The 16706-nt window shown below is 43.4% G+C and overlaps 1 protein-coding gene across 1 annotated transcript in view; it reads right to left on the bottom strand.

Moving 5' to 3' along the window:
• mogat3a (monoacylglycerol O-acyltransferase 3a) overlaps nucleotides 1-16706 on the bottom strand; it is a gene marked incomplete at both ends in the record, with an annotated part of 30972 nt that overhangs the window by 9048 nt on the left and 5218 nt on the right. Inside the window, 2 exon segments of the mRNA XM_084327683.1 lie at nucleotides 8720-8828; nucleotides 11494-11584. Of these exon segments, the coding sequence (XP_084183809.1) occupies nucleotides 8720-8828; nucleotides 11494-11584 (200 nt within the window).

The following is a 16706-nucleotide window of genomic DNA, read 5'->3' as shown; positions in this document are numbered from 1 at the left end:
ACAGGTATATTACATCATCGATTGAGATCGTCTATGATTGACCTAATGGTTCTATTGTAGTTTACAGACACAATTTTTTCAATTGAAGGAAATATATCAATACCAAGATATTTAAATTGGGTTACAACCGGGATCTCATGGTCAAGCACAGAGTTAGGAGTGGTTCTTAGGTACATTAGTGCTGATTTGGTCCAGTTTATTTTATAACTTGAAATTGAACTGAATTTTTCAAAAAATTTCAGGAGGCTTGAGAGAGACTGAGATACATTCTCCATATATAACAAGATGTCATCCGCATAAAGCGAAATATGTTGATCAGTAGAATTTACAGAGATTGGCTTAATGTTTTCTGATTGCCGTATAGCTTGGGCTAAAGGTTCAAGGGATAAAATAAACATGCTTGCAGAGATCGGATCCCCTTGTCTACTTCCACGAGTGATTTTGAAAGGAGGAGAACTAATATTTCCGGTTATGACACTGGCTGATGGATTAGAAAATATAATTTTTACCATATTTATAAAAATTTTACCTAGTCCCATATGTTTCAGTACAGCCCAAAGATAGGTCCACTCCAGACGGTCAAAGGCCTTCTCTGCGTCAACAGAGAGAACAGCTGACGACACTTTAGCTTGAGAGGCGGAGTTGACAATGTGAAGGAGACGTTGCAAATTATCAGACGAAAGCCTTTTTTTAACAAAACCACTTTGATCTGGGTGAATCAGTTTAGGTAAAAACTTTTCAAGACGGCAAGATAATACTTTAGAAAATAGTTTGGCATCTGTATTAATTAAAGAAATAGGGCGCCAATTAGAACACTGGTTTGGATCTTTACCTTTTTTTAATAAAAGAGAGATTAGGGACATATTCACGTCTCTCCCTAAGGAGCCTTTAGATATGGATATATTAATCATTTCAAGTAGTAGTGGGCCTAAGACGTCCCAGAACCGCAAATAAAATTCAGGGGGAATGCCATCCCACCCTGGAGACTTGCCTTTATTCATAGTTTCCAGAGATGTTTTGAGTTCTTGTAATGATATAGGAGCACCCATTAAACTTGATTCAACTGGTGACAAAACAGAGAGGTTAAGGCCACTTAAAAAAGATTCAATCCCTTCAGAGGAACGCTCGCCTTCTGTAGTATATAAATCATTATAAAATTTAGCAAATCTTGTATTTATTAATTTTGGATCTGTAAGCAGCTCACCATTTTCTGATGTAACAGTAGTAATATTTCCTACAAGATCACTATTGCGTAGTTTGTTGGCCAATATTTGACTCGGTCGACTACCATGAAAGTATTGATTTACTCTACCTTTATGGATGGAGGATTCTGCTCTTTTCCTGATAAGATCGTTTAGTTCACTCTTAACATTGGCTAGTGTAGCGGCAGTCTGCTGAGAGTAATGTCTCTGTTGAGATAGGTCCAAGGTAGACAGCATGGTTTCTAATTCCGATATTCGTTTTAGCTGAGATTTATTAAGACTTGAAGAGAAAGTAATAGCATTATTTCTGACAAAGCCTTTAGTAGCGTCCCAAAGTATCCTGAAATCATCCACGGAGTTGTTATTAATCATAAAAAATTGGGCTAGCTCAGACTGAAATTGCTCACAGAATGCTGGATTATCCAATAAAGAGCAGTTAAAGTGCCATCTTGTGGCCTTTTTCTTAGCCTGGCTGAATTGAAATTGACAGAAATAGGCATGGTGATCTGATAAACTCATAGGTCGGATTTCAATTTTTTTTACGTCTGAAAATAAGGATGCTGATATTAAAACTAAATCAATACGGGAAAATGATATATGTCTATTAGAGAAAAAAGTATACTCCCTGTTGCCTGGATTATGAACCCGCCAAATATCAATAAGATTAAAGTCAGATAGCAAGTGCTTTAGAGCGTTTGTCGAGCGAGCATTATGATTAACTGCTTTTGATTTATCCCAGGTATGATCCAAAACAGAATTCATATCTGACCCAATAATCAACTGGAAATCAGCTAGTTCCATTAGGATTTTATTCAATGATTGAAAAAAGTCTGGTTCATAACAGTTGTTCTGTATCGTAATGGCTCCGCTCGGCATCACTACTGCACTGTACCTCGCTCGTGCACACGCACTGAATAAAAATTCCACAAATGTACCTTTACATCCCAGCATTCGTCTGGCCACACCCCTATCAGCCTACCTACATAAGCAGGGGTGGGGCCACATACTCGCCTCCTTCTTCGCTTTCACCACAAGGAAGTGCCTTCGGTAGATCCCCACTTGACGAGGTTGTTAGTAGGAGAAAGTTGGAAAACAAGGGATACGTTGACATCATATCTTTATTTTCTCTCTCACTATTTTCGAGAAAATACGGCGATATTGTCTTCGTACTGGAGTGTCTGGAAGATGATGATCATTCTACACCTCCACCGGTTTTTTCGTATTGGGAGTTCACGCCGCTGACATGCCTCCCAACTGCAGTCCTCCTTGCTGGGGCTGGATGGGGTAAAACCCTCCAGCGACACAGCTGGACTGTAGGACGCACCGACTGTTGTGAGAAGCGGTGGGTTCCAGGTTTGGTGAGTAATGTTTGCTTGCAAGCACCACTTGTCTGTTAGTGCTATGGGGGCTAGCTGACAATGTTTACGAAAACCGGCCCCAGATTAGGGTCCTTTGTTCAGCCTTTTAGGCGACGGCGGAGGATCTTGGTTTGAAGCCCATTATAGCAACTAGTGGGCCACAACCAGTAACTGGTGATCCCAGGATCTCTGGACGAGTGGTTACTTCTCTGTCACCGTATAGGCCCCATCTTTCATATGCAAATGAGAGTATACCCTAAACGAGGAAATGTGGGCATGGATGTTCGTTATCGGAAGATCCATGTTCAAGTCGGCTACAGCCCAGATGGGACTTGTGCTGGCTCCGCCGGATGTATGTTAAAATCACCATTGTAAACTGTGTTGACATCTCGTTTCTCTTCTCTCTTAAAAGGTGAGGAGGGTTTCAGAACGGCGGCCTGTCTGAAGTGTGGCTTGTTATATCGTTGTGTACAAGTTAAGGTGATAGCTGCTTAGCTTGCGTGCTAGTTGTGGCCTACCTGTTAGCCAGTCAGCTGTTAGCTGCGGCGTTAGCCTGTTGTGTCACTAGGCTAGGAAACGTTAACTTAATGCTACACTGTTGAACGTTCTGAGACTATAACATGCTTTAAACACTCTGACTACGACGTCATCTTTGACAGAGGATGTTAGTCGAACCTACCCTGAGCCCGGCCGGCGAGGACTGCGTCAACAAGGAGACCCGTAGCGGCGGGATGGAGCAGCGACGCTGCCCATGTTGACAACACAGGAATGCTGTGTTTACTATTGGTGCCATGTTAGAGACTGCAGTTCGCTTGATCTGCGCTCACGGTAGGAGAGGTCCTGACCAGACCTTGAACACTTCTTCTTTATTTCCCTTCTAAATGTTTTGTAAATAACAATGTTTTCCAAAACGAGTGTTGCTGCACTACATTTAGGATACGACGCGAGTTATATGTGAATTGTCTTGTCACTGGTATTAGCTTCTCCATGCAAATCGGGTTGTTTGTTACAGATGTGAAAATGATCTGGTTTGTTGTGTTGAGAAACATCATGTGTGTTCATGTACCGTGTACTCACAACTAAGGGCGTTAAACTAACCTATAAAGCTATGCTTAGTGACATATGAGTGAAGAATGAATTATTTTCTCAGCCTGTAATGACAATGAACAGTGTGTTCACATATTAACAGGGTTACCTGTTCAACTGGCCGTATTAAGGGTAAAGTAGAAGGGGTGTTTTTCCCCCCGGTTCCCTGGGGACTTCCTCACCCTCCTCTCAGACATGTTGTTACAATATATTGTGTCACTGTGTGGTGGGATATGATGTAACCCTTAGCTAGATTGCTGGGGTTGTGCTAAAACTGCTTGAGGAACTGTATTTTCCTAAAAGAAAAGATTGTTTGGTCACTTTTCGTGTGTGCTTAGCAAGGCCTGTGGCCGATACTGATCGAGAATTGTGTATTCTCTCATTATGGAAAAACGGCGTTCCTCTGTAGAGTGTATTGCCATTTTTTGTGGTGGTAAAGGGTTGTGTGTATCTTGGGATCTACAACTGGGTTGAGTTGGCCACAGAAGCACATGTGTAAGTCTGGTACCGGGGCTCTTAAGGGGCCCTCTCTATTCTGTGTTTTTTCCTTAGTAAAAATCAGATAGCAGGTTAGCACATGAGCTGTGTGAAGCTGTTGAAAAGACACTTCATATAGCAGAATATGACTGTCATGCTCTATTTGTCATTACATCGTATCATGGGTGTGGGGTCGTAAAGGGGTGTACTGGTAATCCTTTCCTCCCCTTTTCTGATTGGTCAGGGGTTAAAACCTCCTGTCCTTCAAAGTTCCTGTCACGTTGCTGTTCGGCACGTTACAGGGTAAGAGGTGGGGGGGGTTTCCTGGTCCCACGCCCTGGAATATTGGGCGTGTGCACCGCAGAAATTCCCCCGCCATAGAGTACGTCACTGTGCGCGTCTCTGTTGGTAAGACTTCCGTGTGCTGTTCAGGTCCATATGATGGATCTGTTTCAGGGAGTGGTCAGGGCTCCTCCTCACGAAGCTCCTACTCGGGCCGTCTGTGAGTTAGGACTCTCCTTCCCTGTGAGGGAGCCTCCTCAGAGTTCAGAGCCTCCTCCTCAGATTGTCAAGATGAGTAGAACTTCGAAAAGGAGTTCTGCTCTATTGTGTGTGTATTCGATTCAATTCGATGATTGAGTGTATTGGTTCAGTGCCTCCTCCTCGGAGAGCCCTAATCCAAATATTACATAGCTCAAATGTTGCAATATATTATTTTCAATCTATACAGCTCGTGTGGGAAGTCTCTCTGGGGATTTCCGTCTCCTCCCTATGGGAGGGTGGTGGGATGTAAAAATGTAAAAAAAAATTACCCTCAGCCTGCGTCACGAGGGATTCATGTCAGTCTGTGTTCTTTCTTTTTTGGAATAAAAAGAGGAAGGTACATGAAGCACGACGGCTCCGTGTCGTTCTCCCAGGCGACTTGGAGGAACAATGTTTGGTGTCTTGATAGACTATCCATTGATGTGTTTGGGTCTCGACGCATACATAGTGCTGGCTCGGTGTGTTCTGTTCAGGGTCACACAGGGGCTAAGTGCGCCTTGGTTGCTTGTTAAAACAGCATTTTTTTAGGGCAACTGGGATGGAGTTTTGTCTCTTCCGAGCGACAGTTTACTAGGTTGTCTCGATGAATTCTCGTTCATATCTGGGGGATGTTAACTTTTCTTTTCATGTTTTAGATCGACACGCATACCTACCCCCTCTCCTGGAGTGGGCAGGTCGGCGTGGTTAGGACACGGGACTGGCCTGGTCACGCTGGTCCAGGTCAGTTAACCCGTTGTCCGCCAGGGATGCAGATCTGCTGTTCTGGTACCCTGAGGGACTTGTGCTTTTTTCGGGGGGAAAAATGCCAGGTCAGTCCGGGTGTCACAGGGTTAGGCGCTATGGAGACCCTTGTTGGGTACATATTGTACTCTGCACTACCGTAATGGCTTACGGCCGTGCCAACCTGTACACGCCCGATCTCGTCAGATCTCGGCCGCTACGCAGGTTCGGTCCTGGTTAGTACTTGGTTGGGAGACTGCCTGGGAATACCAAGTGCGGTGTGCTTAGGGCTGGTTCTCCATTATTTTCGCTCCTCTCTCACGCGTGGCGAAGAGAGGCCTGTTGGGGTGGTCTTGGACCTCCTCTGGTAACCCTGTGCTTCCCGTGCCGCCGGGCCCGGTCCGAAGTAATGTTCGTCGACCCGTAGGCCTGGAATAACCCTTTTTTGAAAACTGAAACACTTGTACTGCGGTATAGCCAGTGTGTACCCGCAGGTGTGTTTTGGAGTTTTTTCTTGAGGGGTTATAGGAACAACCACCGCATTGGGTAACGACAAGGTGGTTGATTCCCTGGTGTGTTGGAGCAGTGTCAACTCCCGGGTTACCCGGTTGAGGGTGCCCCTGCACGTTCATGACGTCTGCCAATCATGTCAGCCTTCTCTGCCTCAACCCCTCTGGGTGGTTTTTTCTTTTTTTTTTTTTTTAATGGAGGCTTGGTCATGCAACAACGCCAGCATACGCCCCTTCCGGCGGGGGGGGGCTGTTCTCAGCTAACTCCTTTGGCGCCTGTCTCGTCCGCAGTGCTCCAGGCTCAGGTTACAGCCTGTTGCTTGGTTTTCCCCGGTGCGCTGCCTGCTTCCGTTGGTTAACCTTTTTTGTGTGCTTACGGCCATGCTGACTGCCTGTTCTGCAGGGTCAGTGTGCCAGGCGGTGTGCTATTGGGGGGAAAGGGCCCGCCCTTGGAGGGGCCTTATCCGAATACGCTGGCGATGTGGGGAGCGGTGTCACTAAGTGACCACCTGGTGGGGTCTTGATGCTGGCATCATGGACCTCTCCGGGCCCCCGTTTTCCAGGGGATCCAGTCCCTTTGGTGGGTCTGGGTCTTCCTTCGTGCTCCGCTGCTACGGCCTTGCCACGGGGTTGGGTTTACTCTTGACCCCGTGATTTCTGGGGGCAGTAACGAGGTTGTTCCTTCCGTTCGTTCCCGGGTGGCATGCGGGTTGTGCGTGTGTGTAGTCGTGGGGTCAGGCCACGGTCTGCTCACCCTGTGCGTTGAGTTGCTTGAGTGCCTCTTCGCACGGTCGGATCCGTCGCCCTCCCGGGAACCTCCAATAGGGGGGGTGCCCTCCATTAGGGGGGGTCGGGGGGGCTCGGTCCTCCCTGATCAGATGGTTGTGGGGGGCCTCAGCGGGGTGTATTTGTCGGCCGATGGCTCTCGCTCGGCCTCCCTTGTGCAGTAGTGATGCCGAGCGGAGCCATTACGAAACAGAACGATTAGTTCTGTTAGTAATGGTGACGCTCGGCATCAGACGCCGCTGCTGCCCTTGATCTCACCTTGTGGTGAAAGCTTGGGAAGGAGGCGAGTATGTGGCCCCACCCCTGCTTATGTAGGTAGGCTGATAGGGGTGTGGCCAGACGAATGCTGGGATGTAAAGGTACATTTGTGGAATTTTTATTCAGTGCGCGTGCACGAGCGAGGTACAGTGCAGTAGTGATGCCGAGCGTCACCATTACTAACAGAACTTGGTTATAGTCATAACCTATCGTTATATTTATATTGTTATATTTTTTTTAAATTACATTTTTTAAATTTTAAATGTTTGTATCATTCCATTTGGGCTGTGGAGGGTGCTTAATGTCTGAAGGAGTCGACTGAAGGCTTCTTGTCCTCTGCAAAATCATGCAATTGGTCCACTGATGGATACATCTTGATATTTGTCTAGTCTAGTGTGTTCATTAGACGGGTGAAATCCTCTTTCAGTGCCTCTGTGCCTGTTTTCGTAGGCAGTTAGCCTCTGGTATGCGTGCCATTAGTGTTAGCCACGCTTCTAGGCCTCTTTTCTTTTGGAAAAATTATAATTATAAATATTTATTACATGGCGTTTTAACATTCGCCGAAATGCTTGATTGTGATTGGTCAATAGCGCTCGTCAGAGGTCCGTTATTACTCGATAACGGACCTCTGCCGAACAATAATGACCGCTGTGCGCAGCTGTAGCAATCAAGCCCACTGACACACACTGCATCAGTGCAGCCAATCAGACACACCTGCCGGCTGCTAGCGAAGCTGCCGGCGCTTGACAGCGGAGCGACAGAACAGAACTGCGTCTGCATTTGATCTCGTCTTGTCGATGGTGTAAAATGAATTAGGTATATTGTTAGTAAGTTAGCCATGGAATAAGCGGGATAATGTATAGCTATACTCGGTCATTGTCGCAAAATAATTGACCTTCACTACCGTTTAAAACACCTCGGCGAGGCGCCTCTGTATTTTAAACTCTGTGTCGGTCAATTATTTTGCGACAATGACCTCGTATATATATTTTTTTTATATATATTCGACTAAGAGGTTGGCCAGTCGACTACGGCTCCTTTCGACCGATTAGTCGACTAATCGACTAATAGGGGTCAGCCCTAGTATCTATGAACCCTTCTGTTTAATCATCTTCCCTTTATTCAATTGCTTAGATTTTTGTGTACACGTGATCTCAAGAAGGTACTGAACGAGCTCAGTGGCAGTTCATTTCAGTTTCATGTATCGTCATTTTTAGCATGGTGTTATTCACCGTCAAAGATGCAAAGAAAAATCATAATTTATATTCTCCTTTGTTTCATCACAATTTACTCAAGCCTAGTAACACAATATTTCTGACACTGGGAATACATTCCCTGAGATACATTAGATGTCCCTAGATAGCAAGAACATGCAAATGGACCTTGTAGAAGTGGAGCAATTTTCCATTTACTTAGGTATGTATTTTTAGGCGGATTTTCAGAAAATAGGGCTTAACAGGTTAATACGGTTAATAGTATTGATCTATTTGTGATGTTAAGATGGTGTTCTGTATCCTATGAGCTCATAATAAATGCTTAGAACCAGACCGGTTGTTCTGATCCAGTGTGTGTGTGAGTGTGTGTGTGTGTGTGTGTGAGAGTGTGTGTGTGTGTGTGTGTGTGTGTGTGTGTGTGTGTGTGTGTGTGTGTGTGTGTGTGTGTGTGTGTGTGTGTGTGTGTGTGTGTGCGTGCGTGCGTGCGTGCGTGCGTGCGTGCGTGCGTGCGTGCGTGCGTGCGTGCGTGCGTGCGTGCGTGCGTGCGTGCGTGCGTGTGTTCATACCAACAGTGGTAATAGGTTTCCTGTAGGGCATCAGACCAAAATTGTACTGGAAAACCCCTCTGGCGTGAAACAGAGGCATGGCCACTCCCATCATGCCTTGCAGGCGTTCCTGAAGGCAGAGACCAGACTTATGACATCAGCAAGATGGTGTGACTGCAGGTTAGAAGCACTATGAGATATTAAAGAGATATGCGAGATATCAAAGGGATATATGAGATATTAAAGGGATATGTGAGATATCAAATGGATATATGAGATATTAAAGAGATATGTGAGATATCAAAGGGATATGTGAGATATTAAAGAGATATGAGATATTAAAGGAATATATGAGACATTAAATTAATAGAAACACTATGATATATTAAAGAGATATAAGAGATAATAAATAAATAAATAAAAGCACTATGAGATATTAAAGATATATAAGATATATTAAAAAGATAGAGGCACTATGAGAAATTAAAGAGATATATTATATATTAGGAAGGACTTATTCCATAAGGAATATATGACATATTAAAGATATATATGGGATATTAAATATATATGAAATATTAAAGAGATTGAAGCACGATGATATATTAAAGGGATATATGAGATATTAAAGGGATATATGAGATATTAAATGGATATATGAGATATTAAAGGGATATGAGATATTAAAGGGATAGAAGCACTACGAGATATTAAAGGGATATATGTGATATTAAAGGGATTATATATCAAATGGATAAAGCACTATGAGATATTAAAAGGATATATGATATGGTTATTATTTGCCATTTACCTCTGCTATATCACATTTATCAATAAAAGTGCTACTTGTTTTTTGTGATAAAGAAATAAAGAAATCCATTATAATCAAGACATGAATGGAATACATCTTGAAAAATCTTGGAAACAAGGTGGAGGCAGACAGTGAAGGTACACATTGCACCTTGTACACATTTTGACCATGTTTACTTGCTTTCACCTACATATAAATAATTATAAACACACAACAGACAGATTATTAACTCTAACCACGTATGTAATATAGATGTGTAGGGGGGCACAGTGTGTGGGGGGGCACAGTGTGTGTGTGTGTGGGGGGGCACAGTGTGGGGGGCACAGTGTGTGTGTGTGGGGGGGCACAGTGTGTGTGTGTGTGTGGGGGGGGGGGGGCACAGTGTGGGGGGGCACAGTGTGTGTGTGTGTGGGGGGGGGGGGGGCAATTCAATTCAAGGCTTTCACTCAACCTGAAATCTGCAAGCACTCTACGGACCTTTAAGGCCATGCTCAAAACCCACCTTGTCGCCATAAACAATCCATGAGCTAGTTTTTTTGTATTGTAGTATGTGTGGTGTATTATGTCTGTCTGTTCTCTATTTGCTTGGTTGGACTGCATGTATTTTTTTCAGTTTTTCGTTTTGTTCCTGTCTTTTTGTTTCTCTTTCTCTCCCGGGATGCGCCCCGGGCCGATGTAACTATTGGTTGAGGGGTGCAATATAAATAAATTTATCATATCATATCATATCAATGTGTTATTTGTATATGTTCTTCACGAAAACGAGCCAACGCCAACGAGTCTCAGGTCAAAACAAAACACAATGAATGGTATAATCTCTCTTATACAACGGCATGCAAATTTCTCGATTCTGATTGGCCATTCACACGTCTTTATTGGTAACAATCCACGGTCCTGGGCTCAGGACCCGCCCACAACCAAATCACATAACCCTCCCCGCTCACTCCGGGAGAAAACAGGATCGCGGAGATCAAATGGTTATGTTGAAAGCACCATAACGACTAAATATGAAGCGATTCTGTCAAGGGGAATGTGTTAGTATTTTAAACAATGTTGGATGATGTAATTGATGGGTCTTGACTCAATCTAGAACAAAAGAAAAATCGCGGATTGATTGATAGATTAATTGATTGATTTAAATTTCTTCCTTCCTACTTTCTTGCAGCGTTCTCTCTCACACTGTCCGACGCTGGCGTACCCACAAACACACACACACACATACACACACACACACACACACACACACACACACACACATACACACACGCACACACACACTGTGACACACACACACACACACACACACACACGCACACACACACACACACACTCCTGTCTGCAACAGCGGGGGAGTCAGACTGAGAGAGAAGCAGCGCTGTTTTAAGTGAGCATGGTCTATTGAATTGATTGATTGGTTGATTGCTAATTTTATTACTGTACCCCTGGTTTCCAACTGGTTAAGTTTAGGCTAAAAGAAATAAATAAAAAAATAGGGCGAAGAAAACGTTTTTTTCCTATAGGGCAAAGAAAACGTTTTAATAAATTTTCAATCAATCATTCCAATAATACACAGTTGGATGTGTTAGTTGGTTGGATGCACTTCAAGCTGCTTCCACATGAGGCAACTTCTCTCAATCATTCCAATAATACACAGTTGGATGTGTTAGTTTGGTTGGATGCACTTCAAGCTGCTTCCACATGGAGTTGTGGGAACTACTTTTTCTGGCGGATGGTTTTTTCAATAAATCTTCGATTAATGTGTGTTTATTGTATAGAAATAAGGTTGGATGAATCTGGCAGTTGTATAAAAGCTTTACACCACGTGCAGTCGTGATTTGTGACCAATAAACCATGCCTAGGGGGGTCTAACGACCCTCGGCTGCGCCTCGGGCCTAACAACCACCCCTAGGCATGGTTTATTGGTCACAAACCACTCCTGCGTGTGATGTAATGCTTAATTAGTAGACATAGAAGGATCCACCACCTGCAGTCTGCGCAGTATGGATCCGCTGGGGTTCTCCATCTGGTCGAACAGCTCGTTCTCTCCGAAGGAAAACACCGGAACCAGCTGAGCTCTGCACACAATACACAGATTATTAACCCTAATGCCACAGATTATTAACCCTAATGCCACAGATTATTAACCTTAATGCCACAGATTATTAACCCTAATGCCACAGATTATTAACCCTAATGCCACAGATTATTAACCTAATGCCACAGATTATTAACCCTAATGCCACAGATTATTAACCTTAATGCCACAGATTATTAATCCTAATGCCACAGATTATTAACCTTAATGCCACAGATTATTAACCTTAATGCCACAGATTATTAACCCTAATGCCACAGATTATTAACTTTAATGCCACAGATTATTAACCTTAATGCCACAGATTATTAACCCTAATGCCACAGATTATTAACCCTAATGCCACAGATTATTAACCCTAATGCCACAGATTATTAACCTTAATGCCACAGGTTATTAACCTAATGCCACATATTATTAACCCTAATGCCACAGATTATTAACCCTAATGCCACAGATTATTAACCTAATGCCACAGATTATTAACCTTAATGCCACAGATTATTAACCTTAATGCCACAGATTATTAACCTAATGCCACAGTGAAAAGGGTCACAGCCAGCAAGACCCAAGATTGATGACCTCTCGACAACCAGGGACTTCACGTCCAGAGGCCCCATGTTCTTCCCCCCCCACGACGAGAGGGTGGTCTGATTATGAGAGACCAAAGAAGGCCAGAAAGACAGCCAAGTACACAAACAACAAGCCTTATCAATAAAAGAAATGTTGGTAAAAATATAATCAAAAAGCAACGCCCTGTTTTCTAAAAACCTAGTTGGAAGACAGTGATTATATAGTTGTGTGAACAGTGATTTCTGTTCTACCCTTTTGTATATGTAACACTATAGCCGTATAACCTATTTTTCACATGTAATTATATAGGTACATATATGTATAATGCTAAATTGATTATATGCTTCATAGGCAAATCATATGTTTCTGCTTAAAGAATGAATTGCCTGGTCTGCATAGAGGTGTCTGTGAGAGCAAGCATGTATAAAGGGAGGTAACTGTGAAAATGTGGCCTTGACAGGTGGGGCCTCTTCCCTTGAAAAAGGGATTTTACCCACAGAAGGCCTTGCCTAGCCTGCCTGCATTTCTTACTACCTGTTCCGTACTGATCCGTCTGCTTTTCTTACTGATAGTGTGGCAGAACGAGAGGCCCCAAGCCAGGGGAAAGTAAAGGCGGGAATGTGAAAGTCTAGAGCAGACAGCCCAAGTCAGAGGGGGCATTGTACTCTTGTGTATTCTTGTGAATCACTATTCTGATACATAACTGAAAAAGTAACAAATAACTGAAGGAGTTGAGAAGAAACACCTTATGTGTGCCACAAGTCAACGAGCGCCACCTGTGTTATAAACTTATACACTCTTATACAAACTATATAACAGTTAAATGTTAAATGTTATGCTACAGTCAGAAATGTTGGTATAGAGGTGTATACATATTCTGCTGAATTAATTATATGTTTCATAATTCTATGCTTAAAAAGAAAGTGTATAATACTATATATTACTATACTGTGTAAATTCTGTGTTCACTGGCTGAGAGCAACTCTGAGGACTCTCTGCCACTCTGAGACAACTCTGAGGAGTCGAGATGGGAGGTTTCACAGATGGCCTTGTGGCACTGGCAGACACCCGGTTAACCCTTGCAAGCCTTGCCCTGTTAAAATAGTGTGTGGAGGGACTCTCCATACTTGAATCACTATGTAACTATATGTAACGCAAGTAGAGGAAAGGGGTTGATACTTACTGTATATGTACAGTACAATGATTGGATAAAATGTACTGATGTTTTAAACGTTGAGTGGCTAGTGAAATTACATCACAGTATTTAAACCAATGGCAAAAAGATCTTCTTTCCTTTATAAGGGCTAACTCACTCCATCTCGAGAGAGATTTTTGGATTCTGCATTCTGACATTTTTAAGAGGCACCTTTTGTACTTATAAACATGATTGTGCATTTATTGTAATTTTGTATTTTTAAAAAATAAAAACCTTTTGGAAACCACTTCGTGTAAATCCTTCTGACCATCCTGGTAAGCATTGAAATGTGTTGCACTTGTAACTTTACCCATTTTTTGCATGATGATGTAATGTTACAGTGGTAATACTTATTAAAAAAGTAGTAATACAACCAAGCTTTCAAATGAGCAGTATTACAAGCCCTTTCGTAAAATGATGATAATGATGATGATGGTAATAATAATATTATTTTTATTACAGGCGATAATGGTTCTCCTAGACATACATATTGTGACTTCGTAAGAGTAACTCCTAGTTGCCGTGTGACGGATAAGGGAAATGGATATCATCTGATTAACGACAGTGTCATACTGGTCAGATAAATCCTTCCCGGTGCAAATAAAATCAGAGACTCCGCAACTTCAATCACTTGACTATGGTCGATGACTGGGGGGGACGGAGCGGTGCATGTGTTATCTCTGTCGGTCGGGTTTAACCCCAGCAGTTTGTGGACGCATTGGGTTCTGGATATCACAAGCATCGCAGGACGCTGCTTGATGTTGAGATGAGCGGACCAATGAGTTATGGAGTTATCAATCTGACCGGAGGCTAGCATGGGCATTTATCACACAGATTATTAACCTTAATGCCACAGATTATTAACCTTAATGCCATAGATTATTAACCTTAATGCCACAGATCAGGAAGGCAGTAGGACCGGACGGCATCCCCGGCCGCGTCCTAAAAGTCTGTGCCGACCAACTGGCCCTGGTATTCACTGACATATTTAACCTGTCCTTGGAACAGGCTGTCATCCCCACCTGTCTGAAGAAGTCCACTATCATCCCTGTACCTAAAAAATCCAAGCCTGCTTGCCTCAACGACTAAGCCATGAAGTGCTTTGAGAAGCTAGTAAAGGGTTACATCTGCTCTTCCCTCCCCATCAACCTGGACCCCCTGCAATTTGCATATCGCCCCAACAGGTCCACGGAGGACGCCATAGCCCATGTGCTGCACACAGCAGCATCACACCTGGACAAGAGGCAGGGGAACTATGTGAGAATGCTATTCATCGACTACAGCTCAGCATTCAATACCATAGTCCCCTCCAAACTCATAGCCAAGCTCAGGGACCTGGGCTTGAACTATGACCTCTGCCAGTGGGTCTTGGACTTCCTGACGGGCAGACCCCAGGTGGTGAGAGCAGGCAACTGCACCTCCTCATCCATCACCCTCAACATAGGGGCCCCCCAGGGCTGTGTTCTGAGTCCCCTCTTCTACTCCCTGTACACACATGACTGTGTGGCTCAGCGGAACAACAACACAATCATCAAATTTGCTGATGACATAGTAGTGGTGGCCTGATCTCTGCAAACGACGAGAGGGCCTACCTGGAAGAGGTCAAGGTCCTGGCGGGATGGTGCCAGGAGAACAGCCTCTCCCTGAACGTCAGCAAAACAAAGGAGATGATTGTGGACTTTAGGAGGTCGGGGGTCAGGGACTACAGCCGCCTCAGCATCGACGGGGCACCGGTTGAGAGAGTGAACAGTTTTAAGTACCTCGGAGCCCACATATCCGAGGACTTGACATGGACCACACACATTGACAGTGTTGTGAAGAAGGCACGACAACGCCTCTACTTCCTCAGGCGCCTAAGGAAGTTCCAAGTCAGTCAAAAGATCCTTAAGAACTTCTACTCATGTACAATAGAGAGCATCCTGACTGGCAATATCACCTCCTGGTTTGGGAATAGCACCACACAAGACCGTAGCAGACTACAGAGAGTGACACGTTCGGCCGAACGCACAATTGGAGGGGGGCTTCCCACTCTCCAGAACATTTACAACAAGCGGTGCAGGGGTAAGGCTAAGAGAATCATCAAGGACTCCAGCCACCCAAACAACTGCCTCTTTGAACTGCTGCGGTCAGGCAAGCGATACCGGAGTCTCATGGCAAGCACAGAAAGACTCAGAAGAAGCTTCTATCCCCAGGCCATCAGGTTGCTCAACGAACAATAACACTATGCAACAACCATCAAATGCACTCACAACACACACATCCACACACACACACACTCTCTTTAAACAAACAACACACTGCAGCACCCACTCTCCACACTTTAGAACACCTAAACACACTTTATATTTATTGGTAAAGGATTTGCACTACAACCCATACTTCAGTACACCTTACTGTAAATTGTACCTCAATTGTACCTCATCCCATTTCTGCTTTGCACTATATAGTATTGTATATTAGTAGATTGCATAGTATATTGTATATTTTATGGTAACTCAGTTACCATACTGCATTGAACATTGTACATATGTATATACTGAACACTGTGTCTACGTACGTGACTTCTATTTTTTACTTCTATTTTTACATGCTACTATTTTATTTCATACGTATCTTTTGTCTAGCACAGTCTCTGGACCGTAACAGAAAGAAGCATTTTGTATAAAAGTATTCTGTACTTCTGTATGACAACTATTAAAGAAACTTGAAACTTGATTATTAACCTTAATGCCACAGATTATTAACTTTAATGCCAACACATTTATAAATTGTAAACACACAACACAGATTATAAACCCAAATCCCACAGATGATTAACCTTAATGCCAACACATTTATAAATTATAAACACACAACAGATTAGTAACTCTAATCGCACAGATTATTGACATTTTATGAACTAAATGTGTCTCCTTCTGCCCCTAACGTGTAACATAGTCGAGTATAACACACACACACACACACACACACACACACACACACACACACACACACACACACACACACACACACACCACACACACACACACTCACACTCACACACACACACACACACACACACACACACACACACACACACACACACACACACACACTAGGGGTGTAAAGGTACATGTATCCATACCAGTGTTAATTTTGGCAGCTATTTTCATTTTAGTTTTAGTCTTAGTCATGTGTCAAGTGCTCCTTTTTCGTTTTCATCATATTTAGTCATCTGCATTTATTTTTCGTTTAGTCAGTTTTAGTCAACTAAATGTCTGAGCATTTTAGTCTTAGTCAGTGTTAGTCTCGATTTTGTCTTTTTTGTCTTTGTCTAGATTTAGTTGCAGAAAAC

This window comes from Notolepis coatsorum (assembly GCF_963971535.1).
Source record: "Notolepis coatsorum genome assembly, chromosome: 13".
Lineage (NCBI taxonomy): Eukaryota > Metazoa > Chordata > Actinopteri > Aulopiformes > Paralepididae > Notolepis > Notolepis coatsorum.
This window is presented reverse-complemented; position numbering and strand designations above follow the sequence as displayed.